A 20,157-nucleotide genomic window follows, 5' to 3' on the forward strand; every position below is an offset into this window, starting at 1 on the left:
CATTCTACATTTTAAATATTCTTTTTGGTATCCATTTTGCAGGATATATGTAAACTATTCCCATTCCTTCTCCCTGCCCCCACCCCTTCCTTTTTGACTTAATGCCGTTTTGATTTGTACAAGAAATGTATAGAAAGCCTTTGGTCAGTGATTTTGGAGGTAAATTTTGTTTTGAATTTACAGAAATCAAGATTCTGAAGATGTCAGACAGTCCCTCTGTGGAAACTAGTGTCACTTTAAGAAATGAGGTGGAATCCCCTAATGTCAGTTTCAAGTTCTCCAGCTTTGGAGGCTTCTCATCCACATCTTCATTTCAAGATAGCGGCTATAGCGACTCCCTGAAGACTTCCAGCTTTGACTATACTGATGTGGAAAACACAGGAAAAAACACAAAAGGCTTATCATCCACACAGGAATACTCTGAAAATTCTAGTCTGGGTTTTACCTATTCTGTAGACTCTCCCACCGAAAATAAAAATTCTAGCTCTTTTTTGAGGAAGGAGGCAAATGAAGTCACAGAGTTTTGTGAAACTCCAAAAGTAACTAAGAAGAAAACATTTTTCCGTAGAAGATTAAATATAACAAATATTGTTTCAAGAGAGGACATAGAACATCCTGATACGCAAAACTGTTCTTTAGGAAGCTGTGCAAAAACACCACCAGTGAGCCAACTCCTCGGTTTTGAAGGAAGAGTGTCAAAAAGGGCTTTGGGGTCCCCAAAACAAACCATTTTCACTCCTGTAGTCACTAGTACTTTAAAAGCAGATGAAGCTACTTCCAACAGTCAAAAATTGAGACTTTCTTTTTCTCAGCACAAAACTTCCACAATTGACGATTCCAAAAATGAATGTAGACTGTTTGAAGTTGAGTGTCTATCTCCAATTCAGGGAAGCGGCTGTACAGATGCTCTCCCCAGTGACTTTGGGGATAGTGTTTTAAGTATTAATGGAGAAACTCCAGGCCCTGAGCTGCTGGGCTCATCTTCTTGTGAAGCACTCTGTGAGACAAATGAGGACATATTCATAACCCCGATCAGTAACCTCGTAGCCAACATTAAGTTTTGTGGTTATAGCCCAGCCGAGGTGATAGACAATATTTCTACACCTGAAGACAGTGGTTTTAATTCACTGGGTCTGGATAAGTCACAAGATTCCTTCTCTGACCATGAGGGTTCCTTTCAAGAACTATTTCAGAAACCCCAGGGCACTGGAAGGACTTTGGGCACCAAGAGAAAGCCAAGAAATATAGGGAGAGTGAGAAGGCTGTCTACACTTCGGGAACGCAGTTCACAATCTGAAACAGAAGAAGACAAGCCTTTTGTGAATTCTGGCCTTAAAGCAAAAACAGCCGCAGCTTCTGGCATTTCTCCAAATGAACAGGTTGATGGTGATAGTGAAGTTTCAATTTTAGGTCTTAAGGATTTATCCAAAACGCCTGCTTTACAACTGGTTCATGAGGTCATCATGAAAAGCAAAAGGAAAAAATTTCAGCAAACTGGTGCACAAAGCCATCTAAAGGATGTTGAGGGGGGAGAGGTATCCCTACTGGAATATGTGCTTGCAGGACTTATTGGCAAGAAGATGGGCCTGGAAAAACTGGACATCTTAACAGAATTAAAATTTAGAAACTTAAAACATATTATTTCTATGGTATTAGATGCCTTGACAGTGGAAAATCTATGCAGGTAAGAAATGAAATAGATTATCCCATATTACTGCCCTTTCATTGTCATTTGTAATTAATTTGTGTAAATGAGATGAGGTTTTCTATTTTTTCCATATTTTGTATCATCTCAACTTTTGAGATTTTAAACTTGAGTCATCCAAACATTTTGGACAAGGGTCTCTTTGGAGCTTGTTAGTAGATCTACTAGGCAGAACTACTTTTGAAATAGGCCAAAAGAGACTATTCAGATGGTAAGTATATCTCCTTCAACAGTATGATCAGTTGGAAAGAGACTTCCTAGAATTTAAACTTGGAATTTTCAACATAGAGAATTTTGTTCCAATATAGCTGTTTAGTTGTTAATGTATTATCTTTTATAGTACATGTACTGTTATCAAATTGTCTTTCTCCAACATTAAATATGACCATATTTGATCATTACTTCTCAAATAATGTAAATCAGGCTATCAGGTTATAGAGAGAAGGCAACGTGCTGCTAAATGTGAAAATGTGAGGTATGTGATAGGAAATAGGTCATCTAAAAACTTCCTTATTGGTGAAATGCAGAGGTTGGACCAGTGTGACCTTTTAAGGTCCCTTGCAACTCTGAATCTGTTGTCCTATGACTAGGTTACTTTGTACTTAGAAAAGGTTTTCTTAATTAAATGTTCAATGACTGAGGAAATAATTTTTCTATTGTTCACCAACAACAGTATTATTTAATCAGCATCTTAGGATTTCAAAGAATCGAAAAAGAATAGTAGGATGTGACATTTTAAAAGTTCAAGAGACATAGTAATTAATCATTTTATTAATAATGCTAGCATGCTATTAATAAAAGGAATGGTCATTTGGACATCTCTCTTAGAACAAAGTCGAATCATAGTAGTGGGCTCACTGTTTATACGCTCTTGGAAGAGTGGATGTTCCTGAGAATGTCAATCAACTCTGATTGGTTAACAATTAATAAAAGAATGAATACTATAATGAGAGGTGGGCTAGGGGAATGTGACTTTGATCATGTCACTCCCAGCTTAGGGGAAATCTAGACAAAGGATCTATATCCCCCATTCAAGCCTGAGCAGAACACAGTAGGCTGGGGGGGGGGGTGTCACTTTAGTTTAAATTCCTTGTAAGGTAGAGTAGGGTAGCAATACCCAGACTGAGGAGAATGTTGATCCTATCTATCATCAGTCTGTCCTTTAGAGGCTGAGCCTTGAAATGAGGATGTTAGAGAAAGAGGGAGAACTCTGGATCTCCCCAAATCATTTGTTATTAATAAATGTTTTTCTCATATAGCAGTAGAAGTCACATTTCTTATAGGAATAGTGTGTATACTAGGAAAAAAATTCTATCTTGATAAGAAAGAGGGTTCAGTGGCTTTCCCACATCTCCTAACCTCTGCCTTACAGACATTATGGGCTACCTCATTCTCAAAGGTCGGGTCTGTTTTTCAAACGGTTATTATAACCACTCCCCAACCCCACAAAAATTGCCACTAATGAGTAAACTATGTCATATTTCTCTTCCCTACAAACTAAGATTTCTCTCTGCCTTGGCCATGGGAATTCCTAGGGACAGATGATACTAACTTCTCTTCATAATAGAATAACAATAGTAGATGACATTTATAGCAGTGCTTTCTCATTTGAGCCTCACAACAGCCTACATGGTAGTTCATGGATGTATTAGCCATATTTCACCAGTGAGATCAGAGTAGTTAAAACAGTCACTTCTCTAATAAATGGCAGAGGCAGAACTAGAATACAGATATCCTAACTCCCAGACTAGTGTTCTTTTTAATATGTTTCCTTTTCAGTCTTACTGGTGTTTTTTTCTGAATTTACACACCAAATAGAATGGAAATTTGCATATGCATAGTAGATCCAAAAAAGAGGATTGTAGATGAAATGGCAGGTCTCTATCACGTAGAGCTTACCCTTCTCTCCTTTTAAGTCTTAAAACTTAAGAGGGGGTGGGGAAGAGAGAGTAGAGAGAGATCTGGACTTGGAAGCAGGTAGATCTGGGTTCAGATCTTCCCTTTGATACTAAGGAGCTGTGTAATTATCACCTTAACACCTCCCCCACCCAGTCTCAGTTCTTTATCTGTAAAATAGGAATAATAATACTTGTGATACCCTAAATCACAGGGTTGTTATGAAAATCCAGTGAGATGATGTATATGAAGTGCATTGCAAACCTTAAAAGACTGTATGAATATTAGTTGTAATTGTTATTAATTGTATCAGGAAAGGAGAAAAAGGGGATAAATCTCTTGATGTGCTATGTTTAATTGAAAGCAGCTAGGTGGTGCAGTGGATAGAGTGCAGGACTTGGAGTAAGGAAAACTCATCTTCCTAAATTCAAATCTGGCCTCTGACACGTACTAGCTGTATGACTCTGGGCAAGTCACTTAATCCTGTTTACACCTCAGTTTCCTCATCTGTAAAATGAGCTAGAGAAAGAAATAGCAAACCACCCCAGTATCTCTGCCAAGAAAACCCCAAATGGGATCACCAAGAATCGAACATGACTAAAAAATGACTGAACAACATTGCATAATTAAGTACCACCCTTCCTTATTTGCCTCTATATGTATATATTAATTAATTAATTAATTAATTAACTTTTTGCAAAGCAATGAGGGGTTAAGTGACTTGCCCAGGGTCACACAGCTAGTAAGTGTCAAGTGGCTGAGGCCAGATTTGAACTCAAGTACTCCTGAATTCAGGGCCGGTGCTTTATCCACTGTGCCACCTAGCTACTCCATTTGCCTATATTTTTAAGCCACAAAATGTGGAGAGACTAAATTACCGATAAAGATAATTAAGGGGGTGGTAAAAAGAAAAAGTTCCTATTTTCCTGTGCCAAGGTATTTAGGTAAGGGCTAGAAAGGAGTCTGGCATCTACTTTTTTTTTTAAACCAATTTCTAGTCATTCCTTTTCCAATGATGTGATTCCCCAGCGTGTGACATATCTCCAGTTGTCTACATCTAGAGGTTTGTTCCCTCTGGTACTTAGAACTTGAATTGACACTGTTGAAATAGCCATGGTGACACTCACATTGACCCCTTACCACTCCTGTTCATCGTGAGGTATATATTCTTTGCTTTACTGAAGTATAATGTTAGATTCATAGACAAAGAATTGAAATGGACCTTAAAGACCACATAGTCCAACCCTTCATTTTACAGCTAAGGAAACTGAGTCACAGAATGGTTGTGACTTATCCAAGTAATATAGGCAGCAAGTAACAGAGTTGAGATTTAAACATAAATTACCACATTAACTGAAGAAGACAAATTTAAGTAATATTGCCAAATAGAACATCACAAGGAGACCACTTTGCAAACAGAAAAGGCTTTTCTTAATCAATCCTTTCCTGTACTCTTCATTCCTTCTTAGATAAAAAATGACCTCCCAATTTGGAGGCACAAAATGAGCCAAAGGGTCAGAGTAGTGTCAGTGAGAACTAATGTGACAATTATTGGTATGATTCTGACTTTCTCTCTGACAAATCATATAATATAAATTATTAATAAGGAAGCAATTGACTATTCTAAAATTATTTTTTTCCATCATGTTCAGTCCTTATAGATTTATTGTAAAACTGGCTAATGCTGTTGTACCAGGTGTTTTTGGTCCATGGTATTCTCCATTTACTGAATATAAAAGCTGTGTCTCATTTTCTTTGAGCATACAAATGTGTGCTCACTAGTCTGTTACTGAAATGAACTTCATTATACATAAGCATATTGTGGCCCCTTCCCCTCATCTTTGGAGAGTAACTAAGCAAAAGATGTCAAGTTTCATTTTTTTAAATGAAGTGTAGGCCTCATTAACAGAAAAATCTTTCCTTTCCAAAGATGTGTTATTTTTTAAAGTGTTCAAAATGGCTAAATTTAAATCTTTGAAAAATTCAGCACAAGATATTCTGAAAACCTTCTGACTGATGTTACTTTGATGATGAAGACGACATTTGATATTTTCCAAGTAGACTTAAAAAAATTATTATTTTCTGCACCTGTGATTTCATTGGTATAAGAAACTCCTTCTTTGCAAATTCTTTCCATCGATGCCAATCAGGAGTTTTTTAATTTATCATTTTAGAGAGGTACCCTACACTAAAAGATACTAAAAGGTTAAGCGATTTGCTCATGGTTCCACAATTAGTTTGCATCAAATACTTTAAACCCATGTTTTCCTGACTCTAAAGCCAGCTCTATATCTCTTTTTATACTAGCCAAACTCCCAAGAGACTAATTTATAAAACAGAATTTATTAATTTGCCTTAAGAAATATTTCTATCAAGTGGAGAATCTTCTTCAGATGAATAATAGAATTTTCCTATTAGGCAACAGGTGGATAACGGATAGAATTCTAGATTCAATGTCAGAAAGACCATCCTTCAAGTAGGAACTTGTTGCTTACCAGCTGTGTGAGACTAGATGAGTCCCTCAACCTGGCTCAGTATCAGTTTCCTCATCTAGAAAATGGGGATCATAATAATGCCCACCATCTAGTCCCATTGTGAGGGTCCAATGAGATAATATATGTAAAGTGCTACATAAATGCTATCTATTATTAGGAAGAAAACATGTTGACCAAGCACCAATAAATGTTCTCTACTTGGAAGACCTATTTCTTCTAGTAACTAATAAATTGAAATTCTCTTTTGTCAATCATTCCTTTGGGAGTTTCACCAGTATGAACCAGATCTCCAGAGCCTGCTAACACCTGGGTAGACTTTTTAAAAAAAAAATAGGGTGTCAGAGTTTGCACTCCTGGTCCCTGACGACTGTCTTGGAGGCAAAGATACCCTGTGAGGTTCAGCCTGGAAGACCATGACTGCAAGCTCAATCGAACACCATCTTCATTGTCCAAACAATAGACTTTGTTAGCTACTTCCTCACAGGATGGATGAATGAACGAAGAAGCTTTTATGAATTGCTGACTATCCGTGAACCACATTGCTAAGCACTGCAGATACAACCAGTAAAGCAAAGCAGTCCCTGCTGCTATTATTAACTATTTTGTTTTTGTTATTAACTATTTTGAACAAAATGTCAGGTTTATAAATAGCAACCCCAAATTGTATTGTCTGTCTATATAGTGTTGCTATGCTGTTTTCCTAATAGATATACCTTCACAGGGCAGTGGCATAATGAAAAGAGTGAGGACCTTTTGAGGGGAGACCTAGGGTCAAATCCCACCTCTGATATTTAATCGTTGGGTGACCCTGGGCAAGTCATTTAGTTTCTATGAGACTTAGTTTCTTCTTTTGTAAAATGGAGATAAAAATCTCTAGTACTTCATGGGGTTGTGAGGATCAAATAAGATAGTACATGTAAAGAACTTTGCAAACCATGAAACATTATATATAAAATAATAGCTGCTATGATGATATGAAACATTTCTTTATTTTCATAAAATTTTGTAATATGCACTGTAGAAGACTAAAACAGCTAAAATATTGATTCTAGAATAACTTTAAGCTAAATTATAATTTTGTGGACTTCTTATAATTTAAGGATTTCTCTTTTTGTTATAGTGTTTGGAGAGTAAGCAAAAATTGGCGTGAAATTGTTGTGCAAGATAAAAAAGCAAATCAAAGGAGGAAAGTTTATATACAACAACTGAAGGCAGATTCCAGGGTAATGCTTTTTTTTTTTTAAACGGGGCAATAAGGGTTAAGTGATTTGCCCAGGGTCACACAGCTAGTAAGTGCCAAGTGTCTGAGGCCAGATTTGAACTCAGGTCCTCCTGAATCCAGAGCCAGTGTTTTATCCACTGCACCACCTAGCTGCCCCCAGGAATACTTTTTTGGGGGGGCTTTTCCTAACATGGCTTTTTCATACTTTAGTTCACCAATTTTTAAATTATATATGGCATACAAGTTTTACAGTAATATATATGCTTTCCCCCCTTGATAACGTTAGTCTTTGTGATGTATCAAGCGCTGACTTTTACATTTATTTTGCCTAACACCTCTGCCTGGTTCTTAAATAGAAGAGAAGCCTCTGTAAAATTAATTTTTCTTCAGTTGCTTCAGTCATGTCCAACTTTCTGTGACCCCATTTGGGGTCACCTTCACAGAGATACTGTAGTGGTTTGCCATTCCCTTTTCCATCTCATTTCACAGATGAGGAGATTGAGGTTTAAGTGGCTTGGCCAGGGGTACATAGCTAGTAAGTGTCTGAGGCAAAATCTGAATTCAGGTCTTCTTGACTCCAGGCCTGGCTCTCTATCCCCTGAACCACCTAGCTGTCCTATAACACCAATCCCTTTGTTTCCAGAAAGAGGATTTGTGTGTGCTTTTACAGTAATTTGCATTTTGTGCCAATGATGTGCTAGTTGGATGTCTTTCCATTGGGTTAACCAGCCAATGAATCCATCAGCATGCATTTGTTAAAAACATAAATAAATAAATGCAAATATAAAAATGAAATAGTCCCTGTCCTGAAAGAGTTTGCAGTCTATCTGGGAGAAACAATGCACACATGTGTAATAGATACAAGATAATTTTGGAGCGAAAGCACTAGCAATTGGGGGTATCAGCAAAGGCTTCATGTAGAAAGTGGCATTAGAGGTGAGCCTTGAAGGGGTAGGGGTTCTTGAGGCAGAGGTGAGATGACACATTGTAGGTTAGAAAATAACCCCTGAAAACCTGTTGAAATGGTGGATGGGATGTTATATATAAGCAACAATGAGAAAACCAGATGTTATAGGGTAGAAATGATATGACCAGGCAATTAATTGAATATGTGGAGTAAGGAAAAGTGAGGGATCGAACAGGACACCAAGGTTGTGAGCCAGGGTGATTGGAAAGCTAGAGAGAAATAGGGAAGTTTGGAATAGGGATGAGGTTGGGGGAGGGGAGGGGATGAGTTCTGTGTTGGATATATTTGACTTGAGATGCCAACATCAATTTCAAAATGTCCAACAGGCAGTTGGAGATGGGCATCTGAAGCTCAGGAGATGTATGGGTCCTTGCTAGGTGATAAGCATTGTTATAAACATTCAGAATGCAAATAGAAAAGGGAGACAGTTCTTGCTCTTAAGGAACTCACATTCTAAAGGGGAAAGTAATGCATATCAGAAAGTCTAACCATCAAATGAATGGAAAGACTCAGTGGTCTTTAGGGTACTCCCACAGGGCAGAAGGCAAAACCCAGGGGTCTTTGGCATATATCATCAAGGATTAAGAGGCAGTATAGAGAGATTTTTTAAAAAGAGGGCCCAGGACAGATTTTTGGGGTTCACCCATAATTAGGTTGTATGATGTGGTTGATAACCCTGCAAAAGTGATTGAGAATGAGTGATCAGGCAAGTAAGGGAAAAATCAAGAGAGATCACTATCATGAAATCCTAGTGAGAAAAGAGTATTTAAGAGGAGAGGGTGGTTAGTGGTATATGGTCAACAGTATTGCATATTACAGAGAGTTTAACAAAGGATAAAGATTGAAAAAAGACCCATTATGATGTTTGGTAAAAATGGTGATACAAATGGATCTAGCCAAACCCTTTGGCTAGCAACCCTGCAAAGATAAGTCAGCTCTTCCATCTAGTCTAGGACTTCACAGGAAGATGACTGGAAACTTATGGGCATTTTGATGAAGAGCCCTTCGGGGACATTGGATGTCAGCAGGATCTTGAGTCCCCGCCCATCAGAGCTGCAGCAGAGATAAAATGAGCTCATGGTAGGTGACTGGGCTAGGAAATAGAGATGGGCTAAGCCCAACACTACCAGGTCTTTTAGGAAGTACAGTACAATGAAGCCAGTGTGATTTGCTATAGAAGGAACCAGTGAGCTCTTAGGCCTAGGCCTACCCCAAGGGACAAAGGCAACTCCCATGAAGTGACTGATCAAGGAGTCAGAGGTGCTAAGGCCCCTGGGAAGTTTGTGCCTGGGGGTCCTCCAGGAGGCCTTAATCCTATATGATCTCCAATATTTTTATTTTATTTTATTTTATTTTTAGTGAGGCAATTGGGGTTAAGTGACTTGCCCAGGGTCACACAGCTAGTAAGTGTTAAGTGTCTGAGGCCGGATTTGAACTCAGGCACTCCTGACTCCAGGTTCGGTGCTCTATCCACTTTGCCACCTGGCTGCCCCTATGATCTCCAATATTGCACCAGAAGACAAGACCAGTACCCTATAGGGGATTGTGTAAAGAGATACAGAGTTAGAAAAGAGGTCAGCACATAAGCTAGGCTACCAGAAACAGGTAGAAGACAGAGATTAAGGCAAAGGGTGGGGCCTGGTCTAAACTCTGGGCCCAGCTCCTCAACCCACATCAGAGAAGGATACTTAATCATCCCATCCAGGACTGCAGCAGAACAGTAGCAATAGCATCCAGACTGTAGTGGGTACAGCATATGGGCCTACCCACCCCAGGTGGGAGGCAGAATTAGTCCTGGTACAAAGTCCTCATCTAAGAATTGAGGCTGGAAACATTAGCAAACAAAAGAAAACTCCTAATACAATGAAAAAATATTATGGGTTAAGAGAAGCCCAAGAGGTAAGCCAAGAGGATGACTATAATTCCACAACAAGTAGAGGTAGATCCTGGTAAGAAAGAATGGTCTGGCCTTAAGGAATCCAAGAGTATATGGAAGAAATGAAGCACCAGAATTTTAAAAGTGAAATGAGAGTTTTTGAAGAAAAAATTGAAAGAAGAATAAACAATTTATAAGGGAAGGTAGAAACCCTGCCCAAGTAGTGGATACTTCCAAAACTAGAATGACACAAAAAGAACTCATTGATTCAGTGAGACAAGAAATAGTAGAACAAAATCAAAAGACTGAAAGATTAGAAGAATATGTAAAGTATCTGCTATCAAAAACTATTCCCTTAAAAAACAGGTTGAGTAGAGATAATTTAAGAATCATCAGACTCCCCCCAAGACATGAATAAACCAAAATACCTGGATGCTATATTTCTTTTTTGTTTTTGTTTTGTTTTGTTTTTGAGAGGCAATGGGGGGTTAAGTGACTTGCCCAGGGTCACACAGCTAGTAAGTGTTAAGTGTCTGAGGCTGGCTTTGAACTCAGGTCCTCCTGAATCCAGGGCCAGTGCTTTATCCACTGCGCCACCTAGCTGCCCCCATGGATGCTATATTTCAAGAAAAGAAAGACTGCTCCAAACTTAGAAACAGTTGGCAGAGTGAAATTTTTAAAAATTACAATGGTCAACTCTAGAAAGAAACCCCCAATTGAAAACATTTTGGATATGATCTGTCATGTCAAAAACATATTACAAATAGCTAAAAAGCATTCAAGTAACAAGAAATAATAGCCAGGATCGCGCAAAACAATACCAAAGTTGTGAACATAAAGATTCACACAGAATGAAACATAGTACTGGAATAGAATCTAATCTCTATTGGGTGAATAAAAAAAAGTCAGGTGTCAATTTTTATTTCAAACAAGGCAACAATAAAAACAGTTATCATTTAAAAAGAAGCAATGAAACCATGTTATGCTTAAAGGTATGAAAAGTAACAAAATTATGTCAATATTAAATATATATCCATCTATATGTATATACTTATACATTACATGGCACAGAACCTAAGTCACTATCATTGAGTCATTTCAGTCATGTCTGACTTTATGACTCCATTTGAGGTTTTCTTGGCAAAGATACTAGAGTGCTTTGCCACTTAGAACGTAAGTGCCTAAAGGAAAAGCTAACTGAACTACAGGAAGAAAGGGGAGATGATGTTGAGGACAATCTAACGGGAGGATATGGAATCAGGGGTTATAGGTAAAAAGAATTGGACTTGGTGATGAGAAGGGACATCTGTTCTACAGAGACTGGAGTAAAGAAGGAAAGAACTGGGGGAGAGGGTGTCAAGGGGTTGTGAGATATAGAGGTGAAAAGAGAGAGCTCACAGTAAATGGGATCTATTTTCTTAGTAAACTATGAAGTGAAATAGTCAACTGTGAGGGTAAAAGAAAGGGTGGTGTGGATGTCATGAGGAGATAAAAGTCTGGGATAGCCACTGTAGATGATAGACTAGATAATCAAGTAGGGAAAATTAAAAAGATTGTCTTGCTTTAGTGAGGGCCCTACTGGAATCACTCAGATCTATGATCTCTCTGATGTGGGAGTTCCTTTCAATGGCACAGATTGAAAGTCATCCATGCCTGCCCATCCTGTGCAGCTTTCAGCTAAGTCCTTCCAAAATGTGGCCACAAGGGAGTTCTTTCTCATTTTTTCTCAATATAATGAAGGTACCAGTGGAACACTGAATATCCAGCTTTGATCCCTGGCTTTTACTACAGGACTAGCACATCTTTTCTTGTTGTCTTCCAATTCTTTGAAGACATCTTTACTCTTGCCCTTCTGAGATCTTCAGTAGTTACACGTTGCATTTGGCTCATACCCTTCCCCCACCATTTTCCATTCTTTTGCCCTTTGTGTGGTATTCATCTTTAGATCTTCTGAGACAGCAGTGTTCCAAGTCTTGCTCCTATAAACACAAACAAAAATTTGCATGAAAAAGATGTGTCTTTACTGTTATGGGAAGCTTGGAGTCAGTAAAGATTTATAATAGATAACATAACTTTGCAGTGAACCCAATCAGGATAACTTCCTTTGGTGCTATTCAGCAACACCTGAATAGGAGCCAGGAATAAGGATGGTGGGAGGAATTCAGGGTTGGAGTTTCTCAAGGCGTGAGTGGTAAGAGGACAGGAAGAGATTTGAGAATAGAGGATAGTGAAGAGTTGAACTCATTGGTACAGTGCTATGCCTGTAGTAGGTGCTTAATAAATAAATAGTTGTTGACTGGTGAAATTAGGCAAAGGTGATGAGTTGGGAAAGTACTGACTAATGAAGGGATTGAAGCCCACAGTGATGTGGAAAATAGGCAGAAATGGAGTGTTAAGAGGTTATGATTGAATAAATGAACTTCAGCCTTCCTGATTATGGAAATGGGGGTGATGGCAAAATCAAGGGTGTAGCTTAGATGGAGTGGAGGAGTAGGTCATAGAAGGGAAGGTTTGAGTGTATAGGGTACCGTATATTCTCTAGTGTAAGGGCAGGAGTTGTGGTGAAGAGGAAAATTGTGAACCAGTCAACAACTATTTATTAAGCCCTTATTATATGCCAGGCATTGTGCTAAGTGCTGGGGATAGAGAGAAAGGCAAAAACATGGTCTCTGTCCATCAGGAGTTCACATTTTAAGGGGCAAATTAATGATGCACATATGTGATCTAGACAGTGTAAACTGAAGGTGGTTTTAGAGGGAAGACACTAGCAATTGGGGCAGCAGGGAAAGCCTCCTGCAGAAGGTGGGATTTGAGGGGAGTACCAAAAGGAGCCAAGAGAGCCAGGTGGAGAAGATGAGGGAGAGGACTGCAGGCATCGCTAACAATAAGTGTGAAGCCCAGAGATGGAGCATTACATTAAAAAACAGGCCATGTGACTGGATTGTAGAGTTTGTGGAGGAGAGTCAAGTGTAGGAATATTGGAAAGGCAGAAAGGGCCAGGTTGTGAATGGCTCTAAATGCCAAGTAGCATTTTGGTTTTAATCTCAGTGGTACTAGGAAGCCACTGGAGTTTATTGAGAAGGGCAATGACATGATTAGATCTGCTTTAGGAAAGTAATTTTGGCAGCTGAGTGGCAGATGGACTGAAGTGGGGAGGGAGACATTTTGAGGTAGAAGGACCAACCAGAAGGCTATTGCAATAGTCTAGGCATGAAGTGGAGATGGCTTTTGACAGGGTGGTAGTGTGTGAGTGGAGAGAGAGCTATATATGAGAAACGTTGTGAAGATACACATGATAAGATTAAATGACAGACTGGATCTTTGGGGTGAGGGAGAGTGAGGAGTCAAGGATGACACTAAGATCACAGCTTAGGTGACTGGTGGTAAGGTAGTTTCCTTGACAATAATATCCCTGTTGGAGAGCTGAGTTTCGGAGGGAGTACCCCCGAAGCCCCTACAACTGGGGAAGCTGAGGCTGAGTTTGGGAGTTCTGAGCTGCAGTTGGTTGGTTGGTTGCTGTCCTTTGTTCTTTTTAAAAAAATAATAAAAATTTTTATTTAAAGTGCCAAATTTTCTCTCTCCTTCCCTCCCTCCTCCCTGAGGTGGTAAGCAATCAGATATAGGTTATATACACGGGCAATTATGTAAAACATTATCATATTCGTCATTTTGTACAAGCAAACTTGAATAAAAGAAAAAAGAATGAAAGAAAATGAAAATAGCATGCTTCAGTCTGTGTTCAATCAATATCAGTTCTTTCTTTGAAGGTGGATAGTATGTTTCATCAATAGTCCTTTGGGACTTGGATCATTGTATTGCTGAGAATGGTTAAGTCATTCACAGTTCTTCATCAAACAATATTGCTGTCACTGTGCACAGTGTTCTTGTTGTCCTTTGTTCTTGAAGAGGACCAAAATGACATCACTATGTTGGGGTTGAGGTACAGTATGTCCAACTGTGGCCCGTTAAACCAGTATGAGCTTGGAAGGTCCTAACCATAGATCTGGCACAAATAGTCCATATGAATATTTGGGGTAGAGATGGCTCTAAATCTGTGCATCTCATGTTTCTTTTGTGCTAATACATTTCTGCTTTGCTCATAGAATTAAGGGTCTGCGGTAGGCTAAGGTTGATTGGGTTTCCAAACTAAGTTTTGCACAAATATAGTGAGTTCTTAAGGAGTGTGCAGCCACCAGGCAGCCCAAGGAGTGGGGTCCCCAAGTCATAAATTGAGCAGATCAAAACTCCCATGTTGATCACTGGTACGGTGAGGCCCACGAGTAGCCACTTACATCTTCAACCTGGGTGAGAGGGAGACCCAGTCTCAAAAACAAAAAACAAACTAAAAAGAAAGTTGGGGAGGAAAATGGCCCTCCTCCCAGCCACCCAAGCTTAATCTAACTAATTAAACCTAGGTTTAATCTGATCATGTTTACCTTCACAGCATTCTTATATACAGCTCTTTTTCTTTGTTCACACACCACCACTTGGCAAAGGCCATCTTCCCTTCCTGCCTAGACTATTTCAATAGCCTTGTGGTTTCTCCCTCCCCACTGCAATCCATCTGCCACTCAGCTGCCAAAATCCTTTTCCTAAAGCAGATCTAACCATGTCATTGCCATATTCAAACTCCATAGCTTTCTATTACAACTAAGATTAAATATAATTCTGTGAAGACCATGGAATCCCGTGTTCCCTAGCCATATGGTGTTTATTATTATTATTATTTTTTTTTGCATGGCAATGAGGGTTAAGTGACTTGCCCAGGGTCACACAGCTAGTAAGTGTCAAGTGTCTTTGGCTGGATTTGAACTCAGGTCCTCCTGAATCCAGGGCCGGTGCTTTATCCACTGTACTACCTAGTTGCCCAGAGACGTATAGTATTAGAGAAAGAGTTATTAGGGTTAAAAAGTGGACCTTTGTTTCAGCAAGAAGTTTGGGATCATTAAAAGCATTATGCATATTTTCAAATGAAATCTGGCCAGCTTTTCCCCTCCTATTTAATTTTAGGTTTTGTTGATTGTATACTTACAGCATCTGTCTAAGATAATGTACTGATGGCCCAGGTTTATGGGTTGTCCCTATAATTGCATATCATAGTCTAGGCAATAGGCATATGTCAACCACTTTCCCGCCCCCCCCCCACCCCGTGTGAATAATTAGACCAAGAGTAGCTAGGTATTGTAGTGAATAGAGTGCCTGGGCAGGAAGACTTATCTTTCTGAGTTCAAATGTGGCCTCAGACACTACCTGTGTGACCTTGGGCAAGTCATTTAATCCTGTTTGCCTCAGTTTCCTCATCTATAAAAGGAGTTGGAGAAAGAATTGTCAAAACCGCTCCAGTATCTTTGCAAAGAAAATCCTAAATGAATAACAACAGACCAAATGCTTTTGAATAATTATGGATTTCATTTAAGAGGCTCTTGAAATCTTCTGGGACTTGGTGAAATCAGAACAATTTCATCCACCAACAAGAGTACCTAGATGACTTTACTATGTACAGGGAAGCCCTCTTTCATTTGAACTCTGTGCTGGACATCCTTGAAGCTGGTGGCAAACACCTTTGATGAGAAAGCATTTTCTTGCTTTATCTCACTTGATAGGATTGTTGAATATGTTAACTGGTAGGTATTTCAAGGGATCTTAACATGAGATCAACTTAAGCAAGGGAGATACCTTTTTGGAGGGAGGGCCTTTAAAGGATGTATTTTATTCTGCTGAATCAGCAGACAAAGCACAGTGGCATCTTGCATTTGCTGTGGCTCCTGGTCATTTTTGTGTATAAAGATATGGTCTGGAGAGAAAATTATTTGTGAAACTCTGCCTGTTCTCTACTTATATATTCATTAAGAATAACCTCAATATATGTGTGGATTGATCACAAACATTTTGTAGAGATGAGAGCATAAGCATTTGGTTTGGTAGTTATTTTCCCAGTTCTTTTTCTTTGGGGGAGCAGTAACAAAGTTCATGATTTTTTTTGCAAGCATTTGTTACTCTTACTTCCCTTCTTTCAAATATAAGAACAAATCCTTAAATGCCCTCAAAATTTTATCAGGACCCACATGGATTTCAGTCACAGTCCAGATGTTGTTGTTGGTTGCTCATTTCAGTCATGTCCAACTCTTCCTCACCCTATTTGGGATTTTCTTTGCAAAGATACTGGACCGGTTTGCCAATTCCTTCTCCAGCTCATTTTGCAAATGAGGAGACTGAGGAAAACAGGCTTAAGTGATTTGTCCAGGGTCACATAGCTAATAAGTGCCTGAGGCTGAATTTGAACTCAGGTTTTCCTACTGTGCCACCTAACTACCCTCTGGTACAGATACTCTTCCTGATTTTTTTTTTTTAGTGCAATTTCTATCTTCTGATTCCTTCATCATGAACTATGATATTTGGGTCAAAAAGTAGTGACTTCTCTGTCATTTATGGTGAAAAGAGTTTGTTATAGGAATCATGGCATATCTCTTCCATTTTCCTTTGTTGCCTTCCTTCCAGTTTTACTTCTCAGCTGTATTTTCCAAAATATTTTTTCATTGCCTGACCCTTTCCCCATGGTTATCTTCTGCCTTAGAGTCATGGAATATTGGCATTTAAACATTTTAATTTGGGGAGTCTTACTGAATTCTTCGTTGAAAATCTCCACTTATTTGTTCTCTGCAACAGATGCTGGTGTGTGAGCTGAAATTATCTTCAGAGGGGTCTTTTTTTCCAATGCTTTTCATAAGTATTTCAATACGAGATGACTTAGTATCTGATGATATGTTTCTTCTTGCTTCCTGCCTTATGATGAAGACAACTCTCCTGTCACTCCAAGGAAAACCTGTGATCCATCCTTCTAATCACTGCCCTTTTGGACGTAGATTTTATTTATAGTTAGAATTTGTTTTGTATTTATGAGATTCAGATATTCTAGTAGTATGTTCACTCAGTCATTGGTAAAGGATCTGATAGTTGGAGTTTTAACAGTGTTATTGTCTAAAAACCTGTGATTCTTAGAAATATAAAATATGAATTAAAATTAAAGATCGAGCATTTCCTTTCATGATTCATTAAATTATGCAAGTGGAATTGCATGATAAGTGTTAAACCATGGTATTTATGTGTCTGTACTTCTGTCTCACGTGGCTCTTTCATCACATTCTTTGCAATGAAGGAAATATAATTTATTTGGGCTGACTATTAATTGATTAATGTAATTGGTAGATCAGTTTGTAAAAAGGATGAATTAGTTTGTAAAAAAGTTTGCTAATATTTTCCCAGAACAACTGATAATTCTTAAGGTCCATAAAAATTACTCCTTCAGAATTTTTCCACCAGCATATTTAAGTTGTGAAAGGGTTTTCAGTTCAGATGAAAGCTGTTTTTTTCTCTTACATTATCAAAGCTCTCTAAAACTTGACAGGAAGTATAAAAATGAACTAGCACCAGGTATTGGCAAAGGCCAATCTAAGCTATTGAGTTTTATGGTCTCACTAGGCCTATTATTCTCATGACTTGTTGCTAAATGAGATGTCTTCAAAGAATTCCAAAGTATTTGGTAGCAAGCTTCATAAAGATTTATTACTTCTTAGGCTTTAAGTTCAAATGGATAGAAGATTACAAATTATGCTAACTTAGAGTTCTCATTTAACAATATTTAAATTAAAAAAAAACTTTTGTCTTAGCTTTAAAAACTAAAATATTATTCAGAAAAATACATAACTCACAAAAGCAATAGTTTGGGGGTGGGAACATAAAGGAGAAACTTAGTGCCAATAAAAAAACACCAAGAAAGACAAATGTGCTTTGCAGCAAAGAGCTATTCTCCTGGGCCTCCCTAGGCATTAATTATTGTATTAGCCCATCTTATCCTCTTCCAACAGGGGAATATATTATGTGTTGAGGATGCTGCAACAAGGCTCAATCTTTTAAACCGATCAGCTCTGAGATCTGTACAAGCTCAAGCTAGGACACCTGGTTCTCAAAAAGACGAGGTTTCGACACCATCTCCTTGGGGACAAGTTTTAACGCCCAAAGAATGCTGCTCCGTTACTCGGTTACCTAGCAAACAGGATGAGTATGTTAAGGTGAGTATCTATAACCCATTATTAAAAGGAAATACTTAGAGGACTGGAGATAGAGTGATTCTTGACTCAGAACTGTAGGATTCAGTGTGTCTGCTTCTACTGCAGGTTGCCAAAACACTTTTTATTGATGAAGCATTAAAACCTTGTCCAAGGTGCCAGTCCCCTGCTAAGTATCAGCCAATTAAGAAACGGGGACTGTGCAGTCGAGAAGCCTGTGGTTTTGACTTTTGTGCGTTATGTCTGTGTACATACCACGGGGCAGAAGAATGTAGTAGTAGATCTGCAAAGCCACGAAATAAAAGAGATGCTCTTCCAGGAAGTGCTCAGAGCAAGCGCAACTTAAAAAGACTTTAAAAGAAGTACTCCTCCTTCCCCTTTGGCCTTCCACCCCCATTTTGGTATCTATTGCTTCATCTAAGTTTTAATTATGAACATTTTGAAAGTACCCAGATCTCCCTAATGACAGGTGATGATTTCTTTTCCATAATATGTACATATAGTCTCATTCTTTGTCTTTATATGATTTTAGTTAGGTTGTAAATGCTAAGAAAAAATTTATTTCTTTTATTGTACATCTTTTATCCACTTGTGTTTAATAACTCAATGTTTTTAATAATAAAGTATTTTAGTGCTGTCTTTCATATATATGTATTTTAATGTTGAAAATGAAATCTTACATGTTAAATGACCTCTTCAAATCATATTTCAAAAAATTGTTTCCCAAATGATAATTGAATTTTGATCTTGCAAGGATTAGCCCTATAGATTTGGGTAATGAACATGTCAATAAAATGAAATATAAATAAATTATTTTAAGAAATTACTTTGAATTTATTCTATTGTAACTTTAATCTTTATTTCTTAATCATCTCTTAGGTAGCCTACTTGATAGGAGTCATCCCTATTGCAGCAAAATTTCTATTATTATTGATGCCATTAAGAAGTAAAAGTAAAAAAACCCCTAACTTTATCTGGAATGGTAGTTGGTGGGAAATCTTAAACAAAAAACTTATATTAAGTTGTGAATTTTAAATGTTTGAAGAAAAAACACATTATTAGATATCTTACCTGTGTAGTGTGACATGATTGTTAATAATCAGAATACCTTTATTGGTTTGAAAAGTATGAAAAGTTTCATGTATAAAACCTGTCAGGAACATTACATTTTATTCCAGAGCAGAAATAGTTAAAAAGCAGGAAAATACTCTGAAGGTAATTTTAGAATATTTTGATAATTGAGAGAAACCAAACCATAATTAATATTTTAAAAACACACTATTTTAATTTTCAATGGTTCAAACCATAGCTAGCAGTTAATGTATTTGGCAAATGTTAGTTGACTGGAATGAAGTAGACTTTCAGTGTGAGACAAAGTTGTATAAACCATGAAATACATTTTGTCTTTTACATTTCAACTTATAGCATTAAGAAATTCCTATGAAATTTTGATCAACTACTAAATATGACTATAAAATTCAAAATTTAAATACGGACTAAAATGCTCTGTTATGTTTTTCATCACACTTTAAGAGTAATTTGATCCAACTAAATTCTGATGTTCTACATCAGGATTGATGAGATTTTAGTCAAATTCTATGTTTTTCCCAACAAATCATTTATTTATTCATGGAAGACATTCCCAGTCTTGGGTCTCTTAATTTATGAAGCAAAGTTGTTTATTTTTTTAAAAATACTAATCCTTGGAGCATCTAGGTGGCTCAGTGGATAAAGCACTGGCCCTGGAGTCAGGAGGACCTGAGTTCAAATCCAGCCTCAGACACTTAACACTTACTGGCTGTGTGACCCTGGGCAAGTCACTTAACCCCAAGTGCCTCACCAAAAACAAAAACAAAACAAAATAAAAATACTAACCCTTGCCATCAAATTTTTGCCTCTTTTTCTATAGATAGGAGTCTTTTGTCCAATG

General features: G+C 38.0%; 1 protein-coding gene across 1 annotated transcript; it reads left to right on the top strand.

Moving 5' to 3' along the window:
- The first annotated feature begins 200 nt into the window (after positions 1–200).
- Positions 201–18,584, top strand: FBXO43 (F-box protein 43). The gene is made up of 4 exons (XM_043976941.1): positions 201–1,684; positions 7,217–7,319; positions 18,027–18,230; positions 18,336–18,584. Exons 1-4 carry the CDS (start codon positions 201–203, stop codon positions 18,582–18,584), a joined length of 2,040 nt encoding a protein of 679 aa, XP_043832876.1.
- Positions 18,585–20,157: the final 1,573 nt, after the last annotated feature.

This window comes from Dromiciops gliroides, chromosome 1 (assembly GCF_019393635.1).
Source record: "Dromiciops gliroides isolate mDroGli1 chromosome 1, mDroGli1.pri, whole genome shotgun sequence".
In the NCBI taxonomy this organism is placed as follows: Eukaryota; Metazoa; Chordata; class Mammalia; order Microbiotheria; family Microbiotheriidae; genus Dromiciops; species Dromiciops gliroides.

Bases quoted from the DNA above. Each gene is read 5' to 3' on its own strand.
- FBXO43 (XM_043976941.1), top strand. From the start codon at position 201: ATGTCAGACAGTCCCTCTGTGGAAACTAGTGTCACTTTAAGAAATGAG. The intron at 1,685-7,216 runs GTAAGAAATGAA...TTTTTGTTATAG, and splicing joins ACAGTGGAAAATCTATGCAG to TGTTTGGAGAGTAAGCAAAA. The intron at 7,320-18,026 runs GTAATGCTTTTT...CTCTTCCAACAG, and splicing joins AACTGAAGGCAGATTCCAGG to GGGAATATATTATGTGTTGA.